This window comes from Salmo salar, chromosome ssa07, assembly GCF_905237065.1.
Source record: "Salmo salar chromosome ssa07, Ssal_v3.1, whole genome shotgun sequence".
In the NCBI taxonomy this organism is placed as follows: Eukaryota; Metazoa; Chordata; class Actinopteri; order Salmoniformes; family Salmonidae; genus Salmo; species Salmo salar.
In genome coordinates, this window is record NC_059448.1 from 1,271,670 (window position 1) to 1,298,143 (window position 26,474).

At 47.6% G+C, this 26,474-nt stretch overlaps 1 protein-coding gene across 2 annotated transcripts in view; it reads right to left on the reverse strand.

Moving 5' to 3' along the window:
• LOC123743719 (beta-enolase-like) overlaps positions 1-26,474 on the reverse strand; it is a 35,658-nt gene that overhangs the window by 3,805 nt on the left and 5,379 nt on the right. Inside the window, exons 2-8 of one of the 2 annotated variants that reach the window (XM_045721393.1) lie at positions 18,775-18,864; positions 18,466-18,561; positions 11,368-11,496; positions 10,571-10,704; positions 9,784-10,003; positions 8,949-9,146; positions 8,498-8,574 (exon numbers count right to left, since the gene is read on the reverse strand). In XM_045721393.1, coding sequence (XP_045577349.1) covers positions 8,498-8,574; positions 8,949-9,146; positions 9,784-10,003; positions 10,571-10,704; positions 11,368-11,496; positions 18,466-18,561; positions 18,775-18,859 — 939 coding nt within the window. In that variant the 5' untranslated portion in view covers positions 18,860-18,864. The remainder of the gene's footprint in view (positions 1-8,497; positions 8,575-8,948; positions 9,147-9,783; positions 10,004-10,570; positions 10,705-11,367; positions 11,497-18,465; positions 18,562-18,774; positions 18,865-26,474) is intronic. The other variant, XM_045721394.1, reaches the window with a different exon arrangement.

The window sequence follows — 26,474 nt, forward strand, 5'->3', positions numbered from 1 at the left end:
AACGGGGTATGGTGGTAGGTGAACGGGGTATGGTGGTAGGTGAACGGGGTATGGTGGTAGGTGACGGGGTATAGTGTAGGTGAACGGGGTATGGTGGTAGGTGACGGGGGAATGGTGGTAGGTGAACGGGGTATGGTGGTAGGTGAATGGGGTATGGTGGTAGGTGAACGGGGTATGGTGGTAGGTGAACGGGGTATGGTGGTAGGTGAACGGGGTAGTAGGTGAACGGGGTATGGTGGTAGGTGAACAGGGTATGGTGGTAGGTGAATGGGGTATGGTGGTAGGTGAACGGGGTATGGTGGTAGGTGAACGGGGTAGTAGGTGAACGGGGTATGGTGGTAGGTGAATGGGGTATGGTGGTAGGTGAACGGGGTATGGGAGTAGGTGAACGGGGTATGGTGGTAGGTGAACGGGGTATGGTGGTAGGTGAACGGGGTATGGTGGTAGGTGAACAGGGTATGGTGGTAGGTGAACGGGGTATGGTGGTAGGTGAACGGGGTATGGTGGTAGGTAGACGGGGTATGGTGGTAGGTGAACGGGGTATGGTGGTAGGTGAACGGGGTATGGTGATAGATAACGGGGTATGGTGGTAGGTGAACGGGTTATGGTGGTAGGTGAACGGAGATGGTGGTAGGTGAACGGGGTATGGTGGTACGTGCCAGGTGCACCGGTTTGAGTGTGTCAAGAACTGCAATGCTGCTGGGTTTTTCACACTCAGTTTTCCAGTGTGTATCAAGAATGGTCCACCAGCCAACTTTACCAATGTCTAAGAAAGTAATACTAAGTGTATGTTGTGTAGTAAGCTGTTAGTAGCCCATATGCCTCACCTTAATAATTTAGTCTCTCTCCCCCTCTGAACTTATCCTACTGTTCTGATTTGGTGCTGCAAATGCAGCCTACAGCCTGTTCTAGAGAAATGTCATCATTGAATATTGTAAGAGTTTTCATTGTCTGCTTATATGCCCCTTTTATTTTATCCTATGGTTCTGACTTGGTGTACACGGAGAACACTGTAAGAACGGCCCATGTTCTGAATTCTGTTGCTGTACATTTCAAAAAGTGCTGAACAAATAGTTATATCAACTACACATTAACGGCTTGCCTCTTATCCGCTCATCGTTCCTTTATGCCATAGTTTGTACATCTCATATTGCTTATCTACGACTCTCTCATTAGTATCTCATTCATCATTTTAGGCAATGTTGGAATGATGCATTTCATTGTTTTGCTTACTTTGTGTATTATAATTTGCTCATGTGCTTTTCTGGGTCTGGAACCATGAAGAGGGGATACTATATAATGTTGTTGGGTCTAGAACCATGAAGAGGGGATACTATATAATGTTGTTGGGTCCATGAAGAGGGGATACTATATAATGTTGTTGGGTCTGGAACCATGAAGAGGGGATACTATATAATGTTGTTGGGTCTGTAACCATGAAGAGGGGATACTATATAATGTTGTTGGGTCTGTAACCATGAAGAGGGGATACTATATAATGTTGTTGGGTCTGTAACCATGAAGAGGGGATACTATATAATGTTGTTGGGTCTAGAACCATGAAGAGGGGATACTATATAATGTTGTTGGGTCTGTAACCATGAAGAGGGGATACTATATAATGTTGTTGGGTCTGTAACCATGAAGAGGGGATACTATATAATGTTGTTGGGTCCATGAAGAGGGGATACTATATAATGTTGTTGGGTCTGTAACCATGAAGAGGGGATACTATATAATGTTGTTGGGTCTAGAACCATGAAGAGGGGATACTCTATAATGTTGTTGGGTCTGTAACCATGAAGAGGGGATACTATATAATGTTGTTGGGTCTGTAACCATGAAGAGGGGATACTATATAATGTTGTTGGGTCCATGAAGAGGGGATACTATATAATGTTGTTGGGTCTGTAACCATGAAGAGGGGATACTATATAATGTTGTTGGGTCCATGAAGAGGGGATACTATATAATGTTGTTGGGTCTAGAACCATGAAGAGGGGATACTATATAATGTTGTTGGGTCTGTAACCATGAAGAGGGGATACTATATAATGTTGTTGGGTCTGTAACCATGAAGAGGGGATACTATATAATGTTGTTGGGTCTGTAACCATGAAGAGGGGATACTATATAATGTTGTTGGGTCCATGAAGAGGGGATACTATATAATGTTGTTGGGTCTGTAACCATGAAGAGGGGATACTATATAATGTTGTTGGGTCTAGAACCATGAAGAGGGGATACTCTATAATGTTGTTGGGTCTGTAACCATGAAGAGGGGATACTATATAATGTTGTTGGGTCTGTAACCATGAAGAGGGGATACTATATAATGTTGTTGGGTCTGTAACCATGAAGAGGGGATACTATATAATGTTGTTGGGTCCATGAAGAGGGGATACTATATAATGTTGTTGGGTCTGTAACCATGAAGAGGGGATACTATATAATGTTGTTGGGTCTAGAACCATGAAGAGGGGATACTCTATAATGTTGTTGGGTCTGTAACCATGAAGAGGGGATACTATATAATGTTGTTGGGTCTGTAACCATGAAGAGGGGATACTATATAATGTTGTTGGGTCCATGAAGAGGGGATACTATATAATGTTGTTGGGTCTGTAACCATGAAGAGGGGATACTATATAATGTTGTTGGGTCCATGAAGAGGGGATACTATATAATGTTGTTGGGTTCAAAAATCAAAACTCATTTCGGTATTCGTTATTATTAAGAAGAATGTGTTTTTTATCGAGTTACACAAATCCACAAGGAGTCAGTAGAAACCATATTAGTTTAAGCAAGTACATACCTGTACATAGCCCATCTGTACATAGCCCATCTGTACATAGCCCATCTGTACATAGCCCATCTGTAAATAGCCCATCTGTAAATAGCCCACCCAACTTCCTCATCCCCATACTGTATTTATTTATCTTGCTCCTTTGCACCCCAGTATCTCTACTTGCACATTCATCTTCTGCACATCTACCACTCCAGTATTTAATTGCTAAATTGTAATTATTTCGCCTCTATGGCCTATTTATTGCCTTACCTCCCTTATCTTACCTCATTTGCACTCACTGTATATAGACTTTTCTATTGTGTTATTGTCTGTACGTTTGTTTATGTGTAACTCTGTGTTGTTGTTTACTCCATGTGTAACTCTGTTGTTGTTTGTGTCGCACTGCTGTGCTTTATCTTGGCCAGGTCGCAGTTGTAAATGAGAACTTGTTCACAACTGGTTAAATAAAGGTGAAATAAAGGCTGAATGAAGTGTTTCGCTGCCAGACAAGGCTCCGCTGATCGCCAGGTGTAGCTGTGGTAAGGATTCACCTCCATGGTGCTGACAGGAAATCTCTGCTGTTGGGACAGCTTTATGTAGAGACCCTAACAGCTTTATGGAGGCCCTATGTAGAAGCCCTAACAGCTTTATGTAGAGGCCCTAACAGCTTTATGTAGAGACCCTAACAGCTTAATGTAGAGGCCCTAACAGCTTTATGTAGAGGCCCTATCAGCTTTATGTAGAGGCCCTAACAGCTTTATGTAGAGGCCCTAACAGCTTTATGTAGAGGCCCTAACAGCTTTATGTAGAGGCCCTAACAGCTTTATGTAGAGGCCCTAACAGCTTTATGTAGAGACCCTAACAGCTTTATGGAGGCCCTATGTAGAGGCCCTAACAGCTTAATGTAGAGGCCCTAACAGCTTTATGTAGAGGCCCTAACAGCTTTATGTAGAGGCCCTAACAGCTTTATGTAGAGGCCCTAACAGCTTTATGTAGAGGCCCTAACAGCTTTATGTAGAGGCCCTAACAGCTTTATGTAGAGACCCTAACAGCTTTATGGAGGCCCTATGTAGAGGCCCTAACAGCTTAATGTAGAGGCCCTAACAGCTTTATGTAGAGGCCCTAACAGCTTTATGTAGAGGCCCTAACAGCTTTATGTAGAGGCCCTAACAGCTTTATGGAGGCCCTAACAGCTTTATGTAGAGGCCCTAACAGCTTAATGTAGAGGCCCTAACAGCTTTATGTAGAGGCCCTAACAGCTTTATGTAGAGACCCTAACAGCTTTATGTAGAGGCCCTAACAGCTTTATGTAAAGGCCCTAACAGCTTTATGTAGAGGCCCTAACAGCTTTATGGAGGCCCTAACAGCTTTATGTAGAGGCCCTAACAGCTTTATGTAGAGACCCTAACAGCTTTATGTAGAGGCCCTAACAGCTTAATGTAGAGGCCCTAACAGCTTTATGTAGAGGCCCTAACAGCTTTATGGAGGCCCTAACAGCTTTATGTAGAGGCCCTAACAGCTTTATGTAGAGACCCTAACAGCTTTATGTAGAGGCCCTATGTAGAGACCCTAACAGCTTTATGTAGAGGCCCTAACAGCTTTATGTAGAGGCCCTAACAGCTTTATGTAGAGGCCCTAACAGCTTTATGTAGAGGCCCTAACAGCTTTATGTAGAGGCCCTAACAGCTTTATGTAGAGGCCCTAACAGCTTTATGTAGAGACCCTAACAGCTTTATGTAGAGGCCCTATGTAGAGACCCTAACAGCTTTATGTAGAGGCCCTAACAGCTTTATGTAGAGGCCCTAACAGCTTTATGTAGAGGCCCTAACAGCTTTATGGAGGCCCTAACAGCTTTATGTAGAGGCCCTAACAGCTTTATGTAGAGGCCCTAACAGCTTTATGTAGAGGCCCTAACAGCTTTATGTAGAGGCCCTAACAGCTTTATGTAGAGGCCCTAACAGCTTTATGGAGGCCCTAACAGCTTTATGGAGGCCCTAACAGCTTTATGTAGAGGCCCTAACAGCTTTATGTAGAGGCCCTAACAGCTTTATGTAGAGGCCCTAACAGCTTTATGTAGAGGCCCTAACAGCTTTATGTAGAGGCCCTAACAGCTTAATGTAGAGGCCCTAACAGCTTTATGTAGAGGCCCTAACAGCTTGTGGGCTTTATGTAGAGGCCCTAACAGCTTGTGGGCTTTATGTAGAGGCCCTAACAGCTTGTGGGCACCGTTTGTCACCGTTATAGTGCAATTAATGTATTGTTTTGAGTTGTGACTTAGCTGGCATGCATCAAAAAATTAAAAATGGTTTGTTCACCAAGATTTTAATGTGAAAATTGCCACGTCGGCCAGCTAAACATGTAGTAAGGATGGTCGAATTACAGACCGTGGTGGGGCCCATTGATCAGTTAATATACTAGAAACTGCAAACATTTGCCTGAACCCCATGCCCCCTATAGATATAGGAACCCACAGAGTTAGACCCCCTATAGATATAGGAACCCACAGAGTTAGACCCCCTATAGATCTAGGAACCCACAGAGTTAGACCCCCCCCCCTATAGATATAGGAACCCACAGAGTTAGACCCCCCCCTATAGATCTAGGAACCCACAGAGTTAGACCCCCTATAGATATAGGAACCCACAGAGTTAGACCCCCCCCTATAGATCTAGGAACCCACAGAGTTAGACCCCCTATAGATATAGGAACCCACAGAGTTAGACCCCCCTATAGATATAGGAACCCACAGAGTTAGACCCCCTATAGATATAGGAACCCACAGAGTTAGACCCCCCTATAGATCTAGGAACCCACAGAGTTAGACCCCCTATAGATCTAGGAACCCACAGAGTTAGACCCCCTATAGATATAGGAACCCACAGAGTTAGACCCCCTATAGATATAGGAACCCACAGAGTTAGACCCCCGATAGATATAGGAACCCACAGAGTTAGACCCTATAGATATAGGAACCCACAGAGTTAGACCCCCTATAGATATAGGAACCCACAGAGTTAGACCCCCTATAGATATAGGAACCCACAGAGTTAGACCCCCTATAGATCTAGGAACCCACAGAGTTAGACCCCCCCTATAGATATAGGAACCCACAGAGTTAGACCCCCTATAGATATAGGAACCCACAGAGTTAGACCCCCTATAGATCTAGGAACCCACAGAGTTAGACCCCCCCCTATAGATCTAGGAACCCACAGAGTTAGACCCCCTATAGATATAGGAACCCACAGAGTTAGACCCCCTATAGATATAGGAACCCACAGAGTTAGACCCCCTATAGATATAGGAACCCACAGAGTTAGACCCCCTATAGATATAGGAACCCACAGAGTTAGACCCCCTATAGATATAGGAACCCACAGAGTTAGACCCCCCCCTATAGATATAGGAACCCACAGAGTTAGACCCCCTATAGATATAGGAACCCACAGAGTTAGACCCCCCCTATAGATATAGGAACCCACAGAGTTAGACCCCCTATAGATATAGGAACCCACAGAGTTAGACCCCCTATAGATCTAGGAACCCACAGAGTTAGACCCCCCTATAGATATAGGAACCCACAGAGTTAGACCCCCCCTATAGATATAGGAACCCACAGAGTTAGACCCCCCCTATAGATATAGGAACCCACAGAGTTAGACCCCCTATAGATATAGGAACCCACAGAGTTAGACCCCCTATAGATATAGGAACCCACAGAGTTAGACCCCCTATAGATATAGGAACCCACAGAGTTAGACTCCCTATAGATATAGGAACCCACAGAGTTAGACCCCCTATAGATATAGGAACCCACAGAGTTAGACCCCCCTATAGATATAGGAACCCACAGAGTTAGACCCCCCTATAGATATAGGAACCCACAGAGTTAGACCCCCCCTATAGATATAGGAACCCACAGAGTTAGACCCCCCTATAGATATAGGAACCCACAGAGTTAGACCCCCCTATAGATATAGGAACCCACAGAGTTAGACCCCCTATAGATATAGGAACCCACAGAGTTAGACCCCCTATAGATATAGGAACCCACAGAGTTAGACCCCCTATAGATATAGGAACCCACAGAGTTAGACCCCCTATAGATATAGGAACCCACAGAGTTAGACCCCCTATAGATATAGGAACCCACAGAGTTAGACCCCCTATAGATCTAGGAACCCACAGAGTTAGACCCCCTATAGATCTAGGAACCCACAGAGTTAGACCCCCTATAGATCTAGGAACCCACAGAGTTAGACCCCCTATAGATCTAGGAACCCACAGAGTTAGACCCCCTATAGATCTAGGAACCCACAGAGTTAGACCGCCTATAGATCTAGGAACCCACAGAGTTAGACCCCCTATAGATCTAGGAACCCACAGAGTTAGACCCCCTATAGATCTAGGAACCCACAGAGTTAGACCCCCTATAGATATAGGAACCCACAGAGTTAGACCCCCTATAGATATAGGAACCCACAGAGTTAGACCCCCTATAGATATAGGAACCCACAGAGTTAGACCCCCTATAGATATAGGAACCCACAGAGTTAGACCCCCCCTACAGATATAGTAACCCACAGAGTTAGACCCCCTATAGATATAGGAACCCACAGAGTTAGACCCCCTATAGATCTAGGAACCCACAGAGTTAGACCCCCTATAGATCTAGGAACCCACAGAGTTAGACCCCCTATAGATCTAGGAACCCACAGAGTTAGACCCCCCCTATAGATATAGGAACCCACAGAGTTAGACCCCCCCTATAGATATAGGAACCCACAGAGTTAGACCCCCTATAGATATAGGAACCCACAGAGTTAGACCCCCTATAGATATAGGAACCCACAGAGTTAGACCCCCTATAGATATAGGAACCCACAGAGTTAGACCCCCTATAGATATAGGAACCCACAGAGTTAGACCCCCTATAGATATAGGAACCCACAGAGTTAGACCCCCTATAGATATAGGAACCCACAGAGTTAGACCCCCTATAGATATAGGAACCCACAGAGTTAGACCCCCTATAGATATAGGAACCCACAGAGTTAGACCCCCTATAGATATAGGAACCCACAGAGTTAGACCCCCTATAGATATAGGAACCCACAGAGTTAGACCCCCTATAGATATAGGAACCCACAGAGTTAGACCCCCTATAGATATAGGAACCAAAAGAGTTAGACCCCCTATAGATATAGGAACTCACAGAGTTAGACCCCCTATAGATATAGGAACCCACAGAGTTAGACCCCCTATAGATATAGGAACCCACAGAGATAGACCCCCTATAGATATAGGAACCCACAGAGTTAGACCCCCCCTATAGATATAGGAACCCACAGAGTTAGACCCCCTATAGATATAGGAACCCACAGAGTTAGACCCCCTATAGATATAGGAACCCACAGAGTTAGACCCCCTATAGATATAGGAACCCACAGAGTTAGACCCCCTATAGATATAGGAACCCACAGAGTTAGACCCCCTATAGATATAGGAACCCACAGAGTTAGACCCCTATAGATATAGGAACCCACAGAGATAGACCCCCTATAGATATAGGAACCCACAGAGTTAGACTCCCCCTATAGATATAGGAACCCACAGAGTTAGACCCCCTATAGATATAGGAACCCACAGAGTTAGACCCCCTATAGATATAGGAAGGGCTGAAGATAAACGAACAATGACAGGGCCCACCTGGATGTCGACGGCGGCGGTGAACTTTGTCCATGCAGCCCAATCATCCTGATCGAAGGGATCCTCAATGGACTGGACTGGAGAGGAGGAGGACGAGGAGCGGAGAGGAGGACGAGGGGAGAGGAGGACGAGGAGCGGAGAGGAGGACGAGGGGAGAGGAGGAGAGGAGGACGAGGAGAGGAGGGAGAGGAGGACGAGGAGAGGAGGAAGAGGAGGACGAGGAGAGGAGGGAGAGGAGGACGAGGACAGGAGGACGAGGACAGGAGGACGAGGACAGGAGGGGAGGATGAGGAGAGGAGGAGGACGAGGAGAGGAGGACGAGGAGAGGAGGACGAGGAGGACGAGGACGAGGAGGACGAGGAGAACAGGAGGACGAGGAGAGGAGGACGAGGAGGAGTTAGAGAGGAAGGGTGTATATACAGCGTGTGTGTGCCTGTGTTTCTCTACGTACCGGGATATCCCTTGATGAAGCTCTTGTACAGATCTCCCAGCTGATCCCCGGTGATGTACCTGGCAGGGTCGTCAGGTGACTTGAAGTCCAGGTCGTACTTTCCTGCCTTGTAGAACTCAGAGGCAGCCACGTCCATGCCGATGATGATCTTGTCTGGGTAGCCGGCCTTCTCAATGGCTGTCTTCAGGAGCTCCAGAGCTGAAGGGAGAAGAAAGGGTTAAAGTATCACACACCTCCGCCAGGGGGCCCTTTAGAATAGTCCCTGTGGTGCAGCTCCACAAGGGGGCCCTGGAGTAATAGTGCCTGTGGTGCAACCTTAACAGTGGGTCCTATAGTAATAGTCCCTGTGGCGCAGCTCCACAAGGGGGCCCTGTAGTAATAGTGCCTGTGGTGCAACCTTAACAGTGGACCCTATAGTAATAGTCCCTGTGGCGCAGCTCCACCAAGGTGCCCTATAGTAATAGTCCCTGTGGCGCAGCTCCACCAGGGGGCCCTATAGTAATAGTCCCTGTGGCGCAGCTCCACCAGGGTACCCTATAGTAATAGTCCCTGTGGCGCAGCTCCACCAGGGTGCCCTATATTAATAGTCCCAGTGCCGCAGCTCCACCAGGGGGCCCTATAGTAATAGCCCCTGTGGCGCAGCTCCACCAGGGGGCCCTATAGTAATAGTCCCTGTGGCGCAGCTCCACCAGGGGGCCCTATAGTAATAGTCCCTGTGGCGCAGCTCCACCAGGGGGCCCTATAGTAATAGTCCCTGTGGCGCAGCTCCACCAGGGGGCCCTATAGTAATAGTCCCTGTGGCGCAGCTCCACCAGGGCGCCCTATAAGCTCTTACCCTCGTTGTTCTCCAGGATGTTGGGGCGGCCGCCCTCATCGCCCACGTTGGTGGCATCCTTTCCGTACTTGGCCTTGATCACGTTCTTCAGGTTGTGGTAAACCTCAGCTCCGATCCTCATGGCCTCGTGGAAGTTAGACGCTCCGATGGGCAGGATCATGAACTCCTGCATGGCCAGCTTGTTCCCAGCATGGCTACCACCGTTGATCACATTGAAGGCCTGGCGAGAGGGCAGGCAAGTACAAATATTTTCTAGTTTGATATGCTAGCCATTTTATTTATCTTTCATTTCATAGCTGACAATATACTGTACATCAAGTATAAAGGTAGTTGTAAATATGAAGGTATATGTACTCACGGGGCAGGGGTCAGGGTTAACGGTTAAAGGTGTACTCACGGGACAGGGGTCAGGGTTAAAGGTTAAAGGTGTACTCACGGGACAGGGGTCAGGGTTAAAGGTTAAAGGTGTACTCACGGGACAGGGGTCAGGGTTAAAGGTTAAAGGTGTACTCACGGGGCAGGGGTCAGGGTTAAAGGTTAAAGGTGTACTCTCGGGGCAGGGGTCAGGGTTAAAGGTTAAAGGTGTACTCACGGGACAGGGGTCAAGGTAAAAGGTTAAAGGTGTACTCACGGGACAGGGGTCAGGGTTAAAGGTTAAAGGTGTACTCACGGGGCAGGGGTCAGGGTTAAAGGTTAAAGGTGTACTCACGGGACAGGGGTCAGGGTTAAAGGTTAAAGGTGTACTCACGGGGCAGGGGTCAGGGTTAAAGGTTAAAGGTGTACTCACGGGGCAGGGCAGGATGACGTCCTTGTGTCCGGCCAGGTCAGCGATGTGACGGTACAGGGGCACTCCCTTCTCTGCTGCTCCTGCCTTGCAGACTGCCAGAGAAACGCCCAGGATGGCGTTGGCTCCAAACTTAGCTACAGGAGGAGGAGGGGAGTGAGGCAGGGGGAGGAAGGAAGGAGAGGGGGGGGGCAGGAGGAAGGGGGAGGGGGAGAGGCAAGAGGGAGGGGGGGGCAGGAGGAAGGGGGAGGGGGGAGAGGCAAGAGGGGGGGGCAGGAGGAGACAGGAAGGAGAGGAGGGCAGGAGGAGGAAGGAAGGAGAGGGGGGCAGGAGGGGGGACAGGAGGAGGAAGGAAGGAGAGGGGGGCAGGAGGAGGAAGGAAGGAGAAGGGGGGCAGGAGGAGGAAGGAAGGAGAGGGGGGGCAGGAGGAGGAAGGAAGGAAAGGGGGGTCAGGAAAGAGAGGGGGGGCAGGAGGATGAGGGAGGTGAGGGAGGGCAGGAAGAGGCAGGAGGGTGAGGAGTGAGGGGCAGGTGGAAGGGGGGGGGAGACTGTGTGAATATGCATACTGCTAAGAGTTTACTCTGACAGTGTAAAGCCTCATGTATTTTAATTTGAACAACACCGATGCAATATCAAAAAGCCCGCTCCCGTCTGCACGACACTTTTCCTAGAAGATGCGGACGCAGACGAGGAATCCTGCGCTGATGGGAGTGGACGTTCGATAGAAGCAGAAGGTTTAAATTGGGCTTAAAGTGCTCGAAAATCTGAATGTCAATTAAGGCAAAGGAGAAGAGACATACACTTGTTCTCAGTTCCGTCCAACTCCAGCATGAAATGGTCGATCTTCTCCTGGTCAACAACGCTGAACTTCTTCTCGATCAGTTTGGCAGCGATGTCCTTGTTTACGTGATCCACAGCCTTAACGGTACCTTTAAAGATATTAAAGAGATAGAACACACTGTTAGATCACTGAGAAACCGATCAGACTACTCTATAGTCCAGAACCTCTACCCTATAGTCCAGAACCTTTACAGTTCAGAACCTCTACTCTACAGTCCAGAACCTCTACCCTATAGTCCAGAACCTTTACAGTCCAGAACCTCTACAGTCCAGAACCTCTACTCTATAGTCCAGAACCTCTACTCTATAGTCCAGAACCTTTACAGTCCAGAACCTCTACAGTTCAGAACCTCTACTCTACAGTCCAGAACCTCTACTCTATAGTCCAGAACCTCTACAGTCCAGAACCTCTACAGTCCAGAACCTCTACTCTATAGTCCAGAACCTCTACTCTATAGTCCAGAACCTCTACAGTCCAGAACCTCTACTCTACAGTCCAGTACCTCTACAGTCCAGTACCTCTACAGTCCAGAACCTCTACTCTATAGTCCAGAACCTCTACTCTATAGTCCAGAACCTCTACAGTCCAGAACCTCTACAGTTCAGAACCTCTACTCTACAGTCCAGTACCTCTACAGTCCAGAACCTCTACTCTATAGTCCAGAACCTCTACAGTCCAGAACCTCTACAGTCCAGAACCTCTACTCTATAGTCCATAACCTCTACAGTCCAGAACCTCTACAGTCCAGAACCTCTTCTCTACAGTCCAGTACCTCTACTCTACAGTTCAGAACCTCTACTCTATAGTCCAGTACCTCTACAGTCCAGTATCTCTACTCTATAGTCCAGAACCTCTACTCTACAGTCCAGTACCTCTACTCTACAGTCCAGAACCTCTACAGTCCAGAACCTCTACTCTATAGTCCAGAACCTCTACAGTCCAGAACCTCTACTCTACAGTCCAGTACCTCTACTCTACAGTCCAGTACCTCTACTCTATAGACCAGTACCTCTACTCTATAGTCCAGAACCTCTACTCTATAGTCCAGTACCTCTACAGTCCAGTACCTCTACTCTATAGTCCAGAACCTCTACTCTACAGTCCAGTACCTCTACTCTACAGTCCAGTACCTCTACTCTACAGTCCAGTACCTCTACAGTCCAGTACCTCTACTCTATAGTCCAGTACCTAAAAACCAGCCCCGTCGCGGACCACGATGTCTTGCTCCCAGACAAACTAAACAACTTCTTTGCTCGCTTTGAGGATAATACACGTACCTCTAGTCTAGTACCTCTACCCTATAGTCCAGTACCTCTACCCTCTAGTCTAGTACCTCTACCCTCTAGTCTAGTACCTCTACCCTATAGTTCAGTACCTCTACCCTATAGTTCAGTACCTCTACCCTCTAGTCCAGTACCTCTACCCTCTAGTCCAGTACCTCTACCCTATAGTTCAGTACCTCTACCCTCTAGTTCAGTACCTCTAGTCCAGTACCTCTACCCTCTAGTCCAGTACCTCTACCCTCTAGTTCAGTACCTCTAGTCCAGTACCTCTACCCTCTAGTCCAGTACCTCTACCCTATAGTCCAGTACCTCTACCCTCTAGTCCAGTACCTCTAGTCCAGTACCTCTACCCTCTAGTCTAGTACCTCTACCCTCTAGTTCAGTACCTCTACCCTCTAGTCCAGTACCTCTACCCTCTAGTCCAGTACCTCTACCCTCTAGTCCAGTACATCTGGTCTAGTACCTCTACCCTATAGTTCAGTACCTCTACCCTCTAGTCCAGTACCTCTACCCTCTAGTCCAGTACCTCTAGTCCAGTACCTCTACCCTCTAGTCCAGTACCTCTACCCTCTAGTCCAGTACCTCTAGTCCAGTACCTCTACCCTCTAGTCCAGTACCTCTACCCTCTAGTTCAGTACCTCTACCCTCTAGTCCAGTACCTCTAGTCCAGTACCTCTACCCTCTAGTCCAGTACCTCTACCCTCTAGTTCAGTACCTCTAGTCCAGTACCTCTACCCTCTAGTCCAGTACCTCTACCCTCTAGTTCAGTACCTCTAGTCCAGTACCTCTACCCTCTAGTCCAGTACCTCTACCCTATAGTCCAGTACCTCTACCCTCTAGTCCAGTACCTCTAGTCCAGTACCTCTACCCTCTAGTCTAGTACCTCTACCCTCTAGTTCAGTACCTCTACCCTCTAGTCCAGTACCTCTACCCTCTAGTCCAGTACCTCTAGTCCAGTACCTCTACCCTCTAGTTCAGTACCTCTACCCTCTAGTCCAGTACCTCTACCCTCTAGTCCAGTACCTCTACCCTCTAGTCCAGTACCTCTACCCTCTAGTCCAGTACCTCTACCCTCTAGTCTAGTACCTCTACCCTCTAGTCCAGTACCTCTAGTCTAGTACCTCTACCCTCTAGTCCAGTACCTCTAGTCTAGTACCTCTACCCTCTAGTCCAGTACCTCTACCCTCTAGTTCAGTACCTCTAGTCCAGTACCTCTAGTCCAGTACCTCTACCTTATAGTTCAGTACCTCTAGTCCAGTACCTCTACCCTCTAGTCCAGTACCTCTACCCTCTAGTCCAGTACCTCTACCCTCTAGTCCAGTACCTCTACCCTCTAGTTCAGTACCTCTAGTCCAGTACCTCTACCCTATAGTTCAGTACCTCTACCCTCTAGTCCAGTACCTCTAGTTCAGTACCTCTACCCTCTAGTCCAGTACCTCTAGTCCAGTACCTCTACCCTCTAGTCCAGTACATCTGGTCTAGTACCTCTACCCTATAGTTCAGTACCTCTACCCTCTAGTCCAGTACCTCTACCCTCTAGTCCAGTACCTCTAGTCCAGTACCTCTACCCTCTAGTTCAGTACCTCTACCCTCTAGTCCAGTACCTCTACCCTCTAGTCCAGTACCTCTACCCTCTAGTCCAGTACCTCTACCCTCTAGTCCAGTACCTCTACCCTCTAGTCCAGTACCTCTACCCTCTAGTCTAGTACCTCTACCCTCTAGTCCAGTACCTCTAGTCTAGTACCTCTACCCTCTAGTCCAGTACCTCTAGTCTAGTACCTCTACCCTCTAGTCCAGTACCTCTACCCTCTAGTTCAGTACCTCTAGTCCAGTACCTCTAGTCCAGTACCTCTACCTTATAGTTCAGTACCTCTAGTCCAGTACCTCTACCCTCTAGTCCAGTACCTCTACCCTCTAGTCCAGTACCTCTACCCTCTAGTCCAGTACCTCTACCCTCTAGTTCAGTACCTCTAGTCCAGTACCTCTACCCTATAGTTCAGTACCTCTACCCTCTAGTCCAGTACCTCTAGTTCAGTACCTCTACCCTCTAGTCCAGTACCTCTAGTCCAGTACCTCTACCCTCTAGTCCAGTACCTCTAGTTCAGTACCTCTACCCTCTAGTCCAGTACCTCTACCCTCTAGTCCAGTACCTTTAGTCCAGTACCTCTACCCTATAGTTACGTACCTCTAGTCCAGTACCTCTACCCTCTAGTCCAGTACCTCTACCCTCTAGTCCAGTACCTCTAGTCCAGTACCTCTAGTCTAGTACATCTACCCTCTAGTCCAGTACCTCTAGTCCAGTACCTCTACCCTCTAGTTCAGTACCTCTAGTCTAGTACCTCTACCCTCTAGTCCAGTACCTCTACCCTCTAGTCCAGTACCTCTACCCTCTAGTCCAGTACCTCTACCCTCTAGTCCAGTACCTCTAGTCCAGTACCTCTACCCTATAGTTCAGTACCTCTAGTCCAGTACCTCTAGTCTAGTACCTCTACCCTCTAGTCCAGTACCTCTACCCTCTAGTCCAGTACCTCTAGTCCAGTTCCTCTACCCTCTAGTCCAGTACCTCTACCCTATACTTCAGTACCTCTACCCTCTAGTCCAGTACCTCTAGTCCAGTTCCTCTACCCTCTAGTTCAGTACCTCTACCCTCTAGTCCAGTACCTCTACCCTCTAGTCCAGTACCTCTACCCTCTAGTCCAGTACCTCTAGTCTAGTACCTCTACCCTCTAGTCCAGTACCTCTACCCTCTAGTCCAGTACCTCTACCCTATAGTTCAGTACCTCTACCTCTAGTCTAGTACCTCTACCCTATAGTCCAGTACCTCTACCCTCTAGTCTAGTACCTCTACCCTCTAGTCCAGTACCTCTAGTCCAGTACCTCTACCCTCTAGTCCAGTACCTCTAGTCCAGTACCTCTACCCTCTAGTCCAGTACCTCTAGTCTAGTACCTCTACCCTCTAGTCCAGTACCTCTACCCTATAGTCCAGTACCTCTACCCTCTAGTCTAGTACCTCTACCCTCTAGTCCAGTACCTCTAGTCCAGTACCTCTACCCTCTAGTCCAGTACCTCTACCCTCTAGTCTAGTACCTCTAGTCTAGTACCTCTACCCTCTAGTCCAGTACCTCTACCCTCTAGTCCAGTACCTCTAGTCTAGTACCTCTACCCTCTAGTCCAGTACCTCTACCCTCTAGTCCAGTACCTCTAGTCCAGTACCTCTACCCTATAGTCCAGTACCTCTACCCTATAGTCCAGTACCTCTAGTCTAGTACCTCTACCCTCTAGTCCAGTACCTCTACCCTCTAGTCCAGTACCTCTACCCTCTAGTCTAGTACCTCTACCCTCTAGTCTAGTACCTCTACCCTCTAGTCCAGTACCTCTAGTCCAGTACCTCTACCCTCTAGTCCAGTACCTCTAGTCTAGTACCTCTACCCTCTAGTCCAGTACCTCTACCCTCTAGTCCAGTACCTCTAGTCCAGTACCTCTACGCTCTAGTCCAGTACCTCTAGTCCAGTACCTCTACCCTCTAGTCCAGTACCTCTACCCTCTAGTCCAGTACCTCTAGTCTAGTATCTCTACCCTATAGTCCAGTACCTCTAGTCCAGTACCTCTACCCTCTAGTCCAGTACCTCTACCCTATAGTTCAGTACCTCTAGTCTAGTACCTCTAGTCCAGTACCTCTACCCTATAGTTCAGTACCTCTAGTCCAGTTCCTCTACCCTATAGTCCAGTACCTCTAACCTCTAGTCCAGTACCTCTAGTCCAGTTCCTCTACCCTATAGTCCAGTACCTCTACCCTATAGTTCAGTACCTCTAGTCCAGTACCTCTACCCTCTAGTCCAGTACCTCTACCCTCTAGTCCAGTACCTCTAGTCCAGTACCTCTACCCTCTAGTCCAGTACCTCTACCCTCTAGTCCAGTACCTCTAGTCCAGTACCTCTACCCTCTAGTCCAGTACCTCTACCCTCTAGTTCAGTACCTCTAGTCCAGTACCTCTACCCTCTAGTCCAGTACCTCTACCCTCTAGTCCAGTACCTCTAGTTCAGTACCTCTAGTCCAGTACCTCTAGTTCAGTACCTCTAGTCTAGTACCTCTACCCTCTAGTCCAGTACCTCTAGTCCAGTACCTCTAGTTCAGTACCTCTAGTCCAGTACCTCTACCCTCTAGTCCAGTACCTCTAGTCCAGTACCTCTACCCTCTAGTCCAGTACCTCTAGTTCAGTACCTCTACCCTCTAGTCCAGTACCTCTAGTCCAGTACCTCTAGTTCAGTACCTCTACCCTCTAGTCCAGTACCTCTACCCTCTAGTCCAGTACCTCTAGTCCAGTACCTCTACCCTATAGTTCAGTACCTCTAGTCCAGTACCTCTACCCTCTAGTCCAGTACCTCTACCCTCTAGTCCAGTACCTCTAGTCTAGTACCTCTACCCTATAGTTCAGTACCTCTAGTCCAGTACCTCTACCCTCTAGTCTAGTACCTCTACCCTCTAGTCCAGTACCTCTACCCTCTAGTCCAGTACCTCTACCCTCTAGTCCAGTACCTCTACCCTCTAGTCTAGTACCTCTACCCTATAGTTCAGTACCTCTACCCTCTAGTCCAGTACCTCTACCCTCTAGTCCAGTACCTCTAGTCTAGTACCTCTACCCTCTAGTCCAGTACCTCTACCCTCTAGTCCAGTACCTCTACCCTCTAGTCCAGTACCTCTACCCTATAGTCCAGTACCTCTACTCTATAGTCCAGTACCTCTAGTCTAGTACCTCTACCCTCTAGTCTAGTACCTCTACCCTCTAGTCCAGTACCTCTACCCTATAGTTCAGTACCTCTACCCTCTAGTCCAGTACCTCTACCCTCTAGTCCAGTACCTCTAGTCTAGTACCTCTACCCTATAGTCCAGTACCTCTACCCTCTAGTCCAGTACCTCTAGTCCAGTACCTCTAGTCCAGTACCTCTACCCTCTAGTCCAGTACCTCTAGTCTAGTACCTCTACCCTCTAGTCCAGTACCTCTACTCTATAGTCCAGTACCTCTACCCTATAGTCCAGTACCTCTAGTCTAGTACCTCTACCCTATAGTCTAGTACCTCTACCCTATAGTCCAGTACCTCTACCCTATAGTTCAGTACCTCTAGTCCAGTACCTCTAGTCTAGTACCTCTAGTCTAGTACCTCTACCCCTCTAGTCCAGTACCTCAGAAGTGGAAGATTTGAGTATCTCTCATCCAGATCAACAGATCCCAGAGAGCTAGATCAGACCAAGTCAACAGATCCCAGAGAGGTAGCTCAGACCAGGTCAACAGATCCCAGAGAGGTAGCTCAGACCAGATCAACAGATCCCAGAGAGGTAGATCAGACCAGATCAACAGATCCCAGAGAGGTAGCTCAGACCAGATCAACAGATCCCAGAGAGGTAGCTCAGACCAGATCAACAGATCCCAGAGAGGTAGCTCAGACCAGATCAACAGATCCCAGAGAGGTAGATCAGACCAGATCAACAGATCCCAGAGAGGTAGCTCAGACCAGATCAACAGATCCCAGAGAGGTAGCTCAGACCAGATCAACAGATCCCAGAGAGGTAGCTCAGACCAGATCAACAGATCCCAGAGAGGTAGCTCAGACCAGATCAACAGATCCCAGAGAGGTAGCTCAGACCAGATCAACAGATCTCAGAGAGGTAGCTCAGACCAGATCAACAGATCTCAGAGAGGTAGCTCAGACCAGATCAACAGATCCCAGCGAGGTAGCTCAGACCAGATCAACAGATCCCAGAGAGACATAACTCACCTTTTCCCAGGTAGCGTGACTTGTCTCCATCTCTCAGCTCCAGAGCCTCATGGACACCGGTAGAGGCACCGCTGGGCACGGCTGCCCTGAAACGGCCTGAACACACAGAGAGAGACACATAGACACAGAGAGACAGAGAGACAGAGACACAGAGACACAGAGAGACAGAGAGAGAGAGACAGAGACACAGAGACAGAGAGAGACAGAGAGACAGAGAGAGACAGAGAGACAGAGAGAGAGAGAGAGAGAGAGGTTAAACTGCTGGGTCGGTGAACAACGTTGTGGTCCAGTATGTTTGTATGTAAACACCTTTGGCGGTGTAGAGGTCCACCTCCACGGTGGGGTTTCCTCTGGAGTCGAGGATCTCTCGGGCATGGATCTTAGTGATAGACATCCTGACTAGAGAGGAGCGATAGAAAGAGATGAGGGGGAGAGAGTGAGAGAAAGATAGGAGGGGACAGGGGGGAAGGAGAGAGAGAGAGAGGAGGGGACAGGGGGGAGGAGAGAGAGAGGAGGGGACAGGTGGAAGGAATAGGAGGGGACAGGGGGGAGGAGAGAGAGAGGAGGGGACAGGGGGAAGGAATAGGAGGGAACAGGGGGGAGGAGAGAGAGATAGGAGGGAACAGAGAGAGAGAGGAGGGGACAGGGGGAGGAGAGAGAGAGGAGGGGACAGGGGGGGAGAGAGAGAGGAGGGGACAGGGGGGGAGAGAGAGAGAGAGAGGAGGGGACAGGGGGAGGAGAGAGAGAGAGAGAGGAGGGGACAGGGGGGAGGAGAGAGAGAGGAGGGGACAGGTGGAAGGAATAGGAGGGGACAGGGGGGAGGAGAGAGAGAGGAGGGGACAGGGGGAAGGAATAGGAGGGAACAGGGGGGGAGGAGAGAGAGATAGGAGGGAACAGAGAGAGAGAGGAGGGGACAGGGGGGAGGAGAGAGAGAGGAGGGGACAGGGGGAGGAGAGAGAGGGAGGGGACAGGGGGGAGGAGAGAGAGAGAGAGAGGAGGGGACAGGGGGAGGAGAGAGAGAGAGGAGGGGACAGGGGGGAGGAGAGAGAGAGGAGGGGACAGGGGGAGGAGAGAGAGAGGAGGGGACAGGGGGGGAGGAGAGAGAGAGGAGGGGACAGGGGGGAGGAGAGAGAGAGGAGGGGACAGGGGGGAGGAGAGAGAGAGGAGGGGACAGGGGGGAGGAGAGGAAAATGAATAATCAAGTATTATATTGACCTTCAGATTTTCTCTGTTGCAGCCAATCAAAATTCAGGTCAGAGTCTCCACTCTCCTAGCAGTGTCTCCTAGCAATCTGTACTGTAGTCGGTATGTACACCTCTGGGTAGGTAGCTTAGCCACTGTGTAGGTAGCTTAGCCACTGTGTGGGTAGCTTAGCCACTGTGTGGGTAGATTAGCCACTGTGTAGGTAGCTTAGCCACTGTGTGGGTAGATTAGCCACTGTGTAGGTAGCTTAGCCACTGTGTGGGTAGATTAGCCACTGTGTAGGTAGCTTAGCCACTGTGTGGGTAGATTAGCCACTGTGTAGGTAGCTTAGCCACTGTGTGGGTAGCTTAGCCACTGTGTGGGTAGCTTAGCCACTGTGTGGGTAGCTGTGTGGGTAGCTTAGCCACTGTGTGGGCAGCTTAGCCACTGTGTAGGTAGCTTAGCCACTGCTGTGTGGGTAGCTTAGCCACTGTGTGGGTAGCTGTGTGGGTAGCTTAGCCACTGTGTGGGTAGCTGTGTGGGTAGCTTAGCCACTGTGTGGGTAGCTTAGCCACTGTGTGGGTAGCTGTGTGGGTAGCTTAGCCACTGTGTGGGTAGCTGTGTGGGTAGCTTAGCCACTGTGTGGGTAGCTTAGCCACTGTGTAGGTAGCTTAGCCACTGTGTGCGACAGACCTGACGTAGGTTAGTGTAGTATGGTTACCTGGTTACGTAGGTTAGTGTAGTATGGTTACCTGGTTACGTAGGTTAGTGTAGTATGGTTACCTGGTTACGTAGGTTAGTGTAGTATGGTTACCTGGTTACGTAGGTTAGTGTAGTATGGTTACCTGGTTACGTAGGTTAGTGTAGTATGGTTACCTGGTTACGTTGGTTAGTGTAGTATGGTTACCTGGTTACGTTGGTTAGTGTAGTATGGTTACCTGGTTACGTTGGTTAGTGTAGTATGGTTACCTGGTTACGTAGGTTAGTGTAGTATGGTTACCTGGTTACGTAGGTTAGTGTAGTATGGTTACCTGGTTACGTAGGTTAGTGTAGTATGGTTACCTGGTTACGTAGGTTAGTGTAGTATGGTTACCTGGTTACGTAGGTTAGTGTAGTATGGTTACCTGGTTACGTTGGTTAGTGTAGTATGGTTACCTGGTTACGTAGGTTAGTGTAGTATGTGTGTATTCGTGCTGAGCTAACTGTGTTGTTAGCAGTGTGTGTGTGTGTGTGTGTGTGTGCGTGCGTGCGTGCGTGCGTGTGTACGTGCTGAGCTAAGTGTGTTAGCAGGTGTGTGTGTGTGTGTGTGTGTGTGTGTGTGTGTGTGTGTGTGTGTGTGTGTGTGTAGAGTTCTAGAGCCTGTTTAATCTCTAACCTTTGACCTTTCTGTAGATTCACTAGAGGTTTCAGTGTGACCTTTCACTCGACGTTATTGTTGGCCATGGCATTACTGTATTACAGTACGCAATACAGTGTGTCTATTAATACACACACACACTGGCCCTCCCCCACACACTCAACATTCAGAACATTTGAGATTACATTCCCTATCTGGTTCTTGAGTTATCTTTTATGTCTGTCTAACTCTCTCCCTGACACTCAGACTGCCTCTCTCCCCGAGACTCTCTCTGAGACTCTGCCTCTCTCCCCGAGACTCTGCCTCTCTCCCCGAGACTCTGCCTCTCTCCCTGAGACTCTGCCTCTCTCCCCGAGACTCTGCCTCTCTCCCCGAGACTCTGCCTCTCTCCCCGAGACTCTGCCTCTCTCCCCGAGACTCTGCCTCTCTCCCGAGACTCTGCCTCTCTCCCTGAGACTCTGCCTCTCTCCCTGAGACTCTGAGACTCTGCCTCTCTCCCTGAGACTCTGCCTCTCTCCCTGAGACTCTGCCTCTCTCCCCGAGACTCTGCCTCTCTCCCTGAGACTCTGCCTCTCTCCCTGAGACTCTGAGACTCTGCCTCTCTCCCTGAGACTCTGCCTCTCTCCCTGAGACTCTGAGACTCTGCCTCTCTCCCTGAGACTCTGCCTCTCTCCCCGAGACTCTGCCTCTCTCCCTAAGACTCTGCCTCTCTCCCTGAGACTCTGAGACTCTGCCTCTCTCCCTGAGACTCTGCCTCTCTCCCTGAGACTCTGCCTCTCTCCCTGAGACTCTGCCTCTCTCCCCGAGACTCTGCCTCTCTCCCCGAGACTCCCCTTATATGACTGGGAGACAACCTTCTCATTCTCTATGTCCTCATCAACAGTTTAAAGCAATATCCTAGAGCAACATTACGATGTTATATATTTCTATATTTAAAAAAACGATACAGGTCTATTTTGTCGGTTTAGCTAAGCTAGGCTAACATGCTGTATGTCCACATCAACATTAAAACCCACATCCCAAACCTCCTCTAAATGTACCTGATCTTTATTCATTCTACACACAAACCTGTTGCAAAACACCATTCACCCTGTTGCTTTGAGACGACTGTATCGCTAGTAGATACACTGTACTACACTCTACTACACTCTACTACACTCTACTACACTCTACTACACTCTAATACACTCTACTACACTCTACTACACTCTACTACACTCTACTACACTCTACTACACTCTACTACACTCTACTACACTCTACTACACTCTACTAGACTCTACTAGACTCTACTAGACTCTACTAGACTCTACTATTCTTCCCATAGGGCTGTTCCCATAGGAGAAACTAGGGCTGTTCCCATGGGAGAAACTAGGGCTGTTCCCATGGGAGAAACTAGGGCTGTTCCCATAGCAGAAACTAGGGCTGTTCCCATAGGAGAAACTAGGGCTGTTCCCATAGGGCTGTTCCCATAGGAGAAACTAGGGCTGTTCCCATAGGAGAAACTAGGGCTGTTCCCATAGGGCTGTTCCCATAGGGCTGTTCCCATAGCAGAAACTAGGGCTGTTCCCATGGGAGAAACTAGGGCTGTTCCCATAGGGCTGTTCCCATAGGGCTGTTCCCATAGCAGAAACTAGGGCTGTTCCCATAGGAGAAACTAGGGCTGTTCCCATAGGAGAAACTAGGGCTGTTCCCATAGGGCTGTTCCCATAGGAGAAACTAGGGCTGTTCCCATGGGAGAAACTAGGGCTGTTCCCATGGGAGAAACTAGGGCTGTTCCCATGGGAGAAACTAGGGCTGTTCCCATAGGAGAAACTAGGGCTGTTCCCATAGGAGAAACTAGGGCTGTTCCCATAGGGCTGTTCCCATAGGAGAAACTAGGGCTGTTCCCATAGGAGAAACTAGGGCTGTTCCCATGGGAGAAACTAGGGCTGTTCCCATAGGAGAAACTAGGGCTGTTCCCATAGGGCTGTTCCCATAGGAGAAACTAGGGCTGTTCCCATAGGGCTGTTCCCATAGGAGAAACTAGGGCTGTTCCCATGGGAGAAACTAGGGCTGTTCCCATAGGAGAAACTAGGGCTGTTCCCATAGGAGAAACTAGAGCTGTTCCCATAGGGCTGTTCCCATAGGAGAAACTAGGGCTGTCGAAATTGTAAAAAGTGTATTTTTCCATATATCGATACATCCTATGTGTTTTAATCAAATCAACTATATGCACTGAGGTCGTCTGATGCTTTAAGCGCACTGAGGTTGTCTGATGCTTTAAGCACACAGTTTGATTAAATAATTAAGACACACAAATTATTAGAGGGAGTCCAACCGCAATTGATTTGATTGTTCCGGGCCGTGACTTGTTGCGCTGTGTTAAAAAGACAGACAGCTAGTGACTGTGTGACTAGCACCCTTTCTCTCTGTCCGTGTTGCTGCAGCTAGTGACTGTGTGACTAGCACCCTTTCTCTCTGTCCGTGTTGCTGCAGCTAGTGACTGTGTGACTAGCACCCTTTCTCTCTGTCCGTGTTGCTGCAGCTAGTGACTGTGTGACTAGCACCCTTTCTCTCTGTCCGTGTTGCTGCAGCTAGTGACTGTGGTGACTAGCACCCTTTCTCTCTGTCCGTGTTGCTGCAGCTAGTGACTGTGTGACTAGCACCCTTTCTCTCTGTCCGTGTTGCTGCAGCTAGTGACTGTGTGACTAGCACCCTTTCTCTCTGTCCGTGTTGCTGCAGCTAGTGACTGTGTGACTAGCACATTTCTCCCTGTCCGTGTTGCTGAAGCTGCAACATAATCGCAGCCATTTCTGACTGAAAAGTTCAGTTCCCTACCTTCCCTATTTACGTGACACATGTAAGCATCGCATCGCCCTATCACAATCACATCAATAAATTGGTTATAACAAACTCTGAACACTGTAACACACGTGACAGCAAAATGGATGCAGAGGACGTGGCAAATAAACCAAAAAACGGGGGAATGTTTACTGGTTGCTCAGGAGGTAAAGGGGAAGTCAGATGTGTGGAATAAATTTGACTGGTTGTGGAAAAATACTGGAGATCAAGAAAAAATAAGGTGAGGGAACAAACGCTTGCGTGCATTTTATGTGACAAACACGTGCTGTTAGATTACAATATCATTTCTGACTGTTTGGAACAATGTAAACACTAAATCAATTGTTAGAGCACCAGAGAGTCCTGTCACTTTTGTTTTTTTGTAAAGCCTTTATTACAGCCTTCCCTGTAGCTCAGTTGGTAGAGCATGGTGTTTGCAACGCCAGGGGTTGTGGGTTCGATTCCCACGGGGGGCCAGCACAGAAACAATTTTTTTTAATGAAATGTTCAGTCGTGATGGAATTTCTGAACTGGACATATTTATTATTCATGCTAATTATTCAATGGTGGCTTTATTTTATTTTAATTAAAATACTGGATTGCATTTCACATGAATGACTCATATGCTGCGTAAAGACTAAACAGGATGCGCTCTTAGGCCTCCAGCTACATGAAGGTTCTATACCTAGTCTACTAATGATAATGACCTGGTGGTTCTATACCTAGTCTACTAATGATAATGACCTGGTGGTTAAACAAGGCTGCTATACCTAGTCTACTAATGATAATGACCTGGTGGTTAAACAAGGCTGCTATACCTAGTCTACTAATGATAATGACCTGGTGGTTAAACAAGGCTGCTATACCTAGTCTACTAATGATAATGACATGGTGGTTCTATACCTAGTCTACTAATGATAATGTCATGGTGGTTCTATACCTAGTCTACTAATGATAATGACATGGAGGTTCTACAAGGCTGCTATACCTAGTCTACTAATGATAATGACCTGGTGGTTCTATACCTAGTCTACTAATGATAATGACCTGGTGGTTCTATACCTAGTCTACTAATGATAATGACCTGGTGGTTCTATACCTAGTCTACTAATGATAATGACCTGGTGGTTCTATACCTAGTCTACTAATGATAATGACATGGTGGTTCTATACCTAGTCTACTAATGATAATGACATGGTGGTTCTATACCTAGTCTACTAATGATAATGACATGGTGGTTCTATACCTAGTCTACTAATGATAATGACATGGTGGTTAAACAAGGCTGCTATACCTAGTCTACTAATGATAATGACATGGAGGTTATATACCTAGTCTACTAATGATAATGACATGGTGGTTCTATACCTAGTCTACTAATGATAATGACATGGTGGTTATATACTGTCTACTAATGATAATGACATGGTGGTTCTATACCTAGTCTACTAATGATAATGACATGGAGGTTAAACAAGGCTGCTATACCTAGTCTACTAATGATAATGACCTGGTGGTTCTATACCTAGTCTACTAATGATAATGACATGGAGGTGCTATGCCTAGTCTACTAATGATAATGACCTGGAGGTTCTATACCTAGTCTACTAATGATAATGACATGGAGGTTAAACAAGGCTGCTATACCTAGTCTACTAATGATAATGACCTGGTGGTTCTATACCTAGTCTACTAATGATAATGACATGGAGGTTATACACCTAGTCTACTAATGATAATGACATGGTGGTTAAACAAGGCTGCTATTACTAGTCTACTAATGATAATGACCTGGAGGTTAAACAAGGCTGCTATACCTAGTCTACTAATGATAATGACCTGGAGGTTCTATACCTAGTCTACTAATGATAATGTCATGGTGGTTCTATACCTAGTCTACTAATGATAATGACATGGTGGTTCTATACCTAGTCTACTAATGATAATGACCTGGTGGTTCTATACCTAGTCTACTAATGATAATGACATGGAAGTTCTATACCTAGTCTACTAATGATAATGACCTGGTGGTTCTATACCTAGTCTACTAATGATAATGACCTGGTGGTTCTATACCTAGTCTACTAATGATAATGACATGGTGGTTCTATACTACTAATGATAATGACATGGAGGTTCTATACCTAGTCTACTAATGATAATGACATGGAGGTTATACACCTAGTCTACTAATGATAATGACATGGAGGTTAAACAAGGCTGCTATACCTAGTCTACTAATGATAATGACATGGAGGTTATACACCTAGTCTACTAATGATAATGACATGGAGGTTATATACATAGTCTACTAATGATAATGACATGGTGGTTATATACTGTCTACTAATGATAATGACATGGTGGTTATATACTGTCTACTAATGATAATGACATGGTGGTTCTATACCTAGTCTACTAATGATAATGACATGGAGGTTCTATACCTAGTCTACTAATGATAATGACCTGGAGGTTCTATACCTAGTCTACTAATGATAATGACATGGTGGTTCTATACCTAGTCTACTAATGATAATGACATGGTGGTTCTATACCTAGTCTACTAATGATAATGACCTGGTGGTTCTATACCTAGTCTACTAATGATAATGACATGGAGGTTCTATACCTAGTCTACTAATG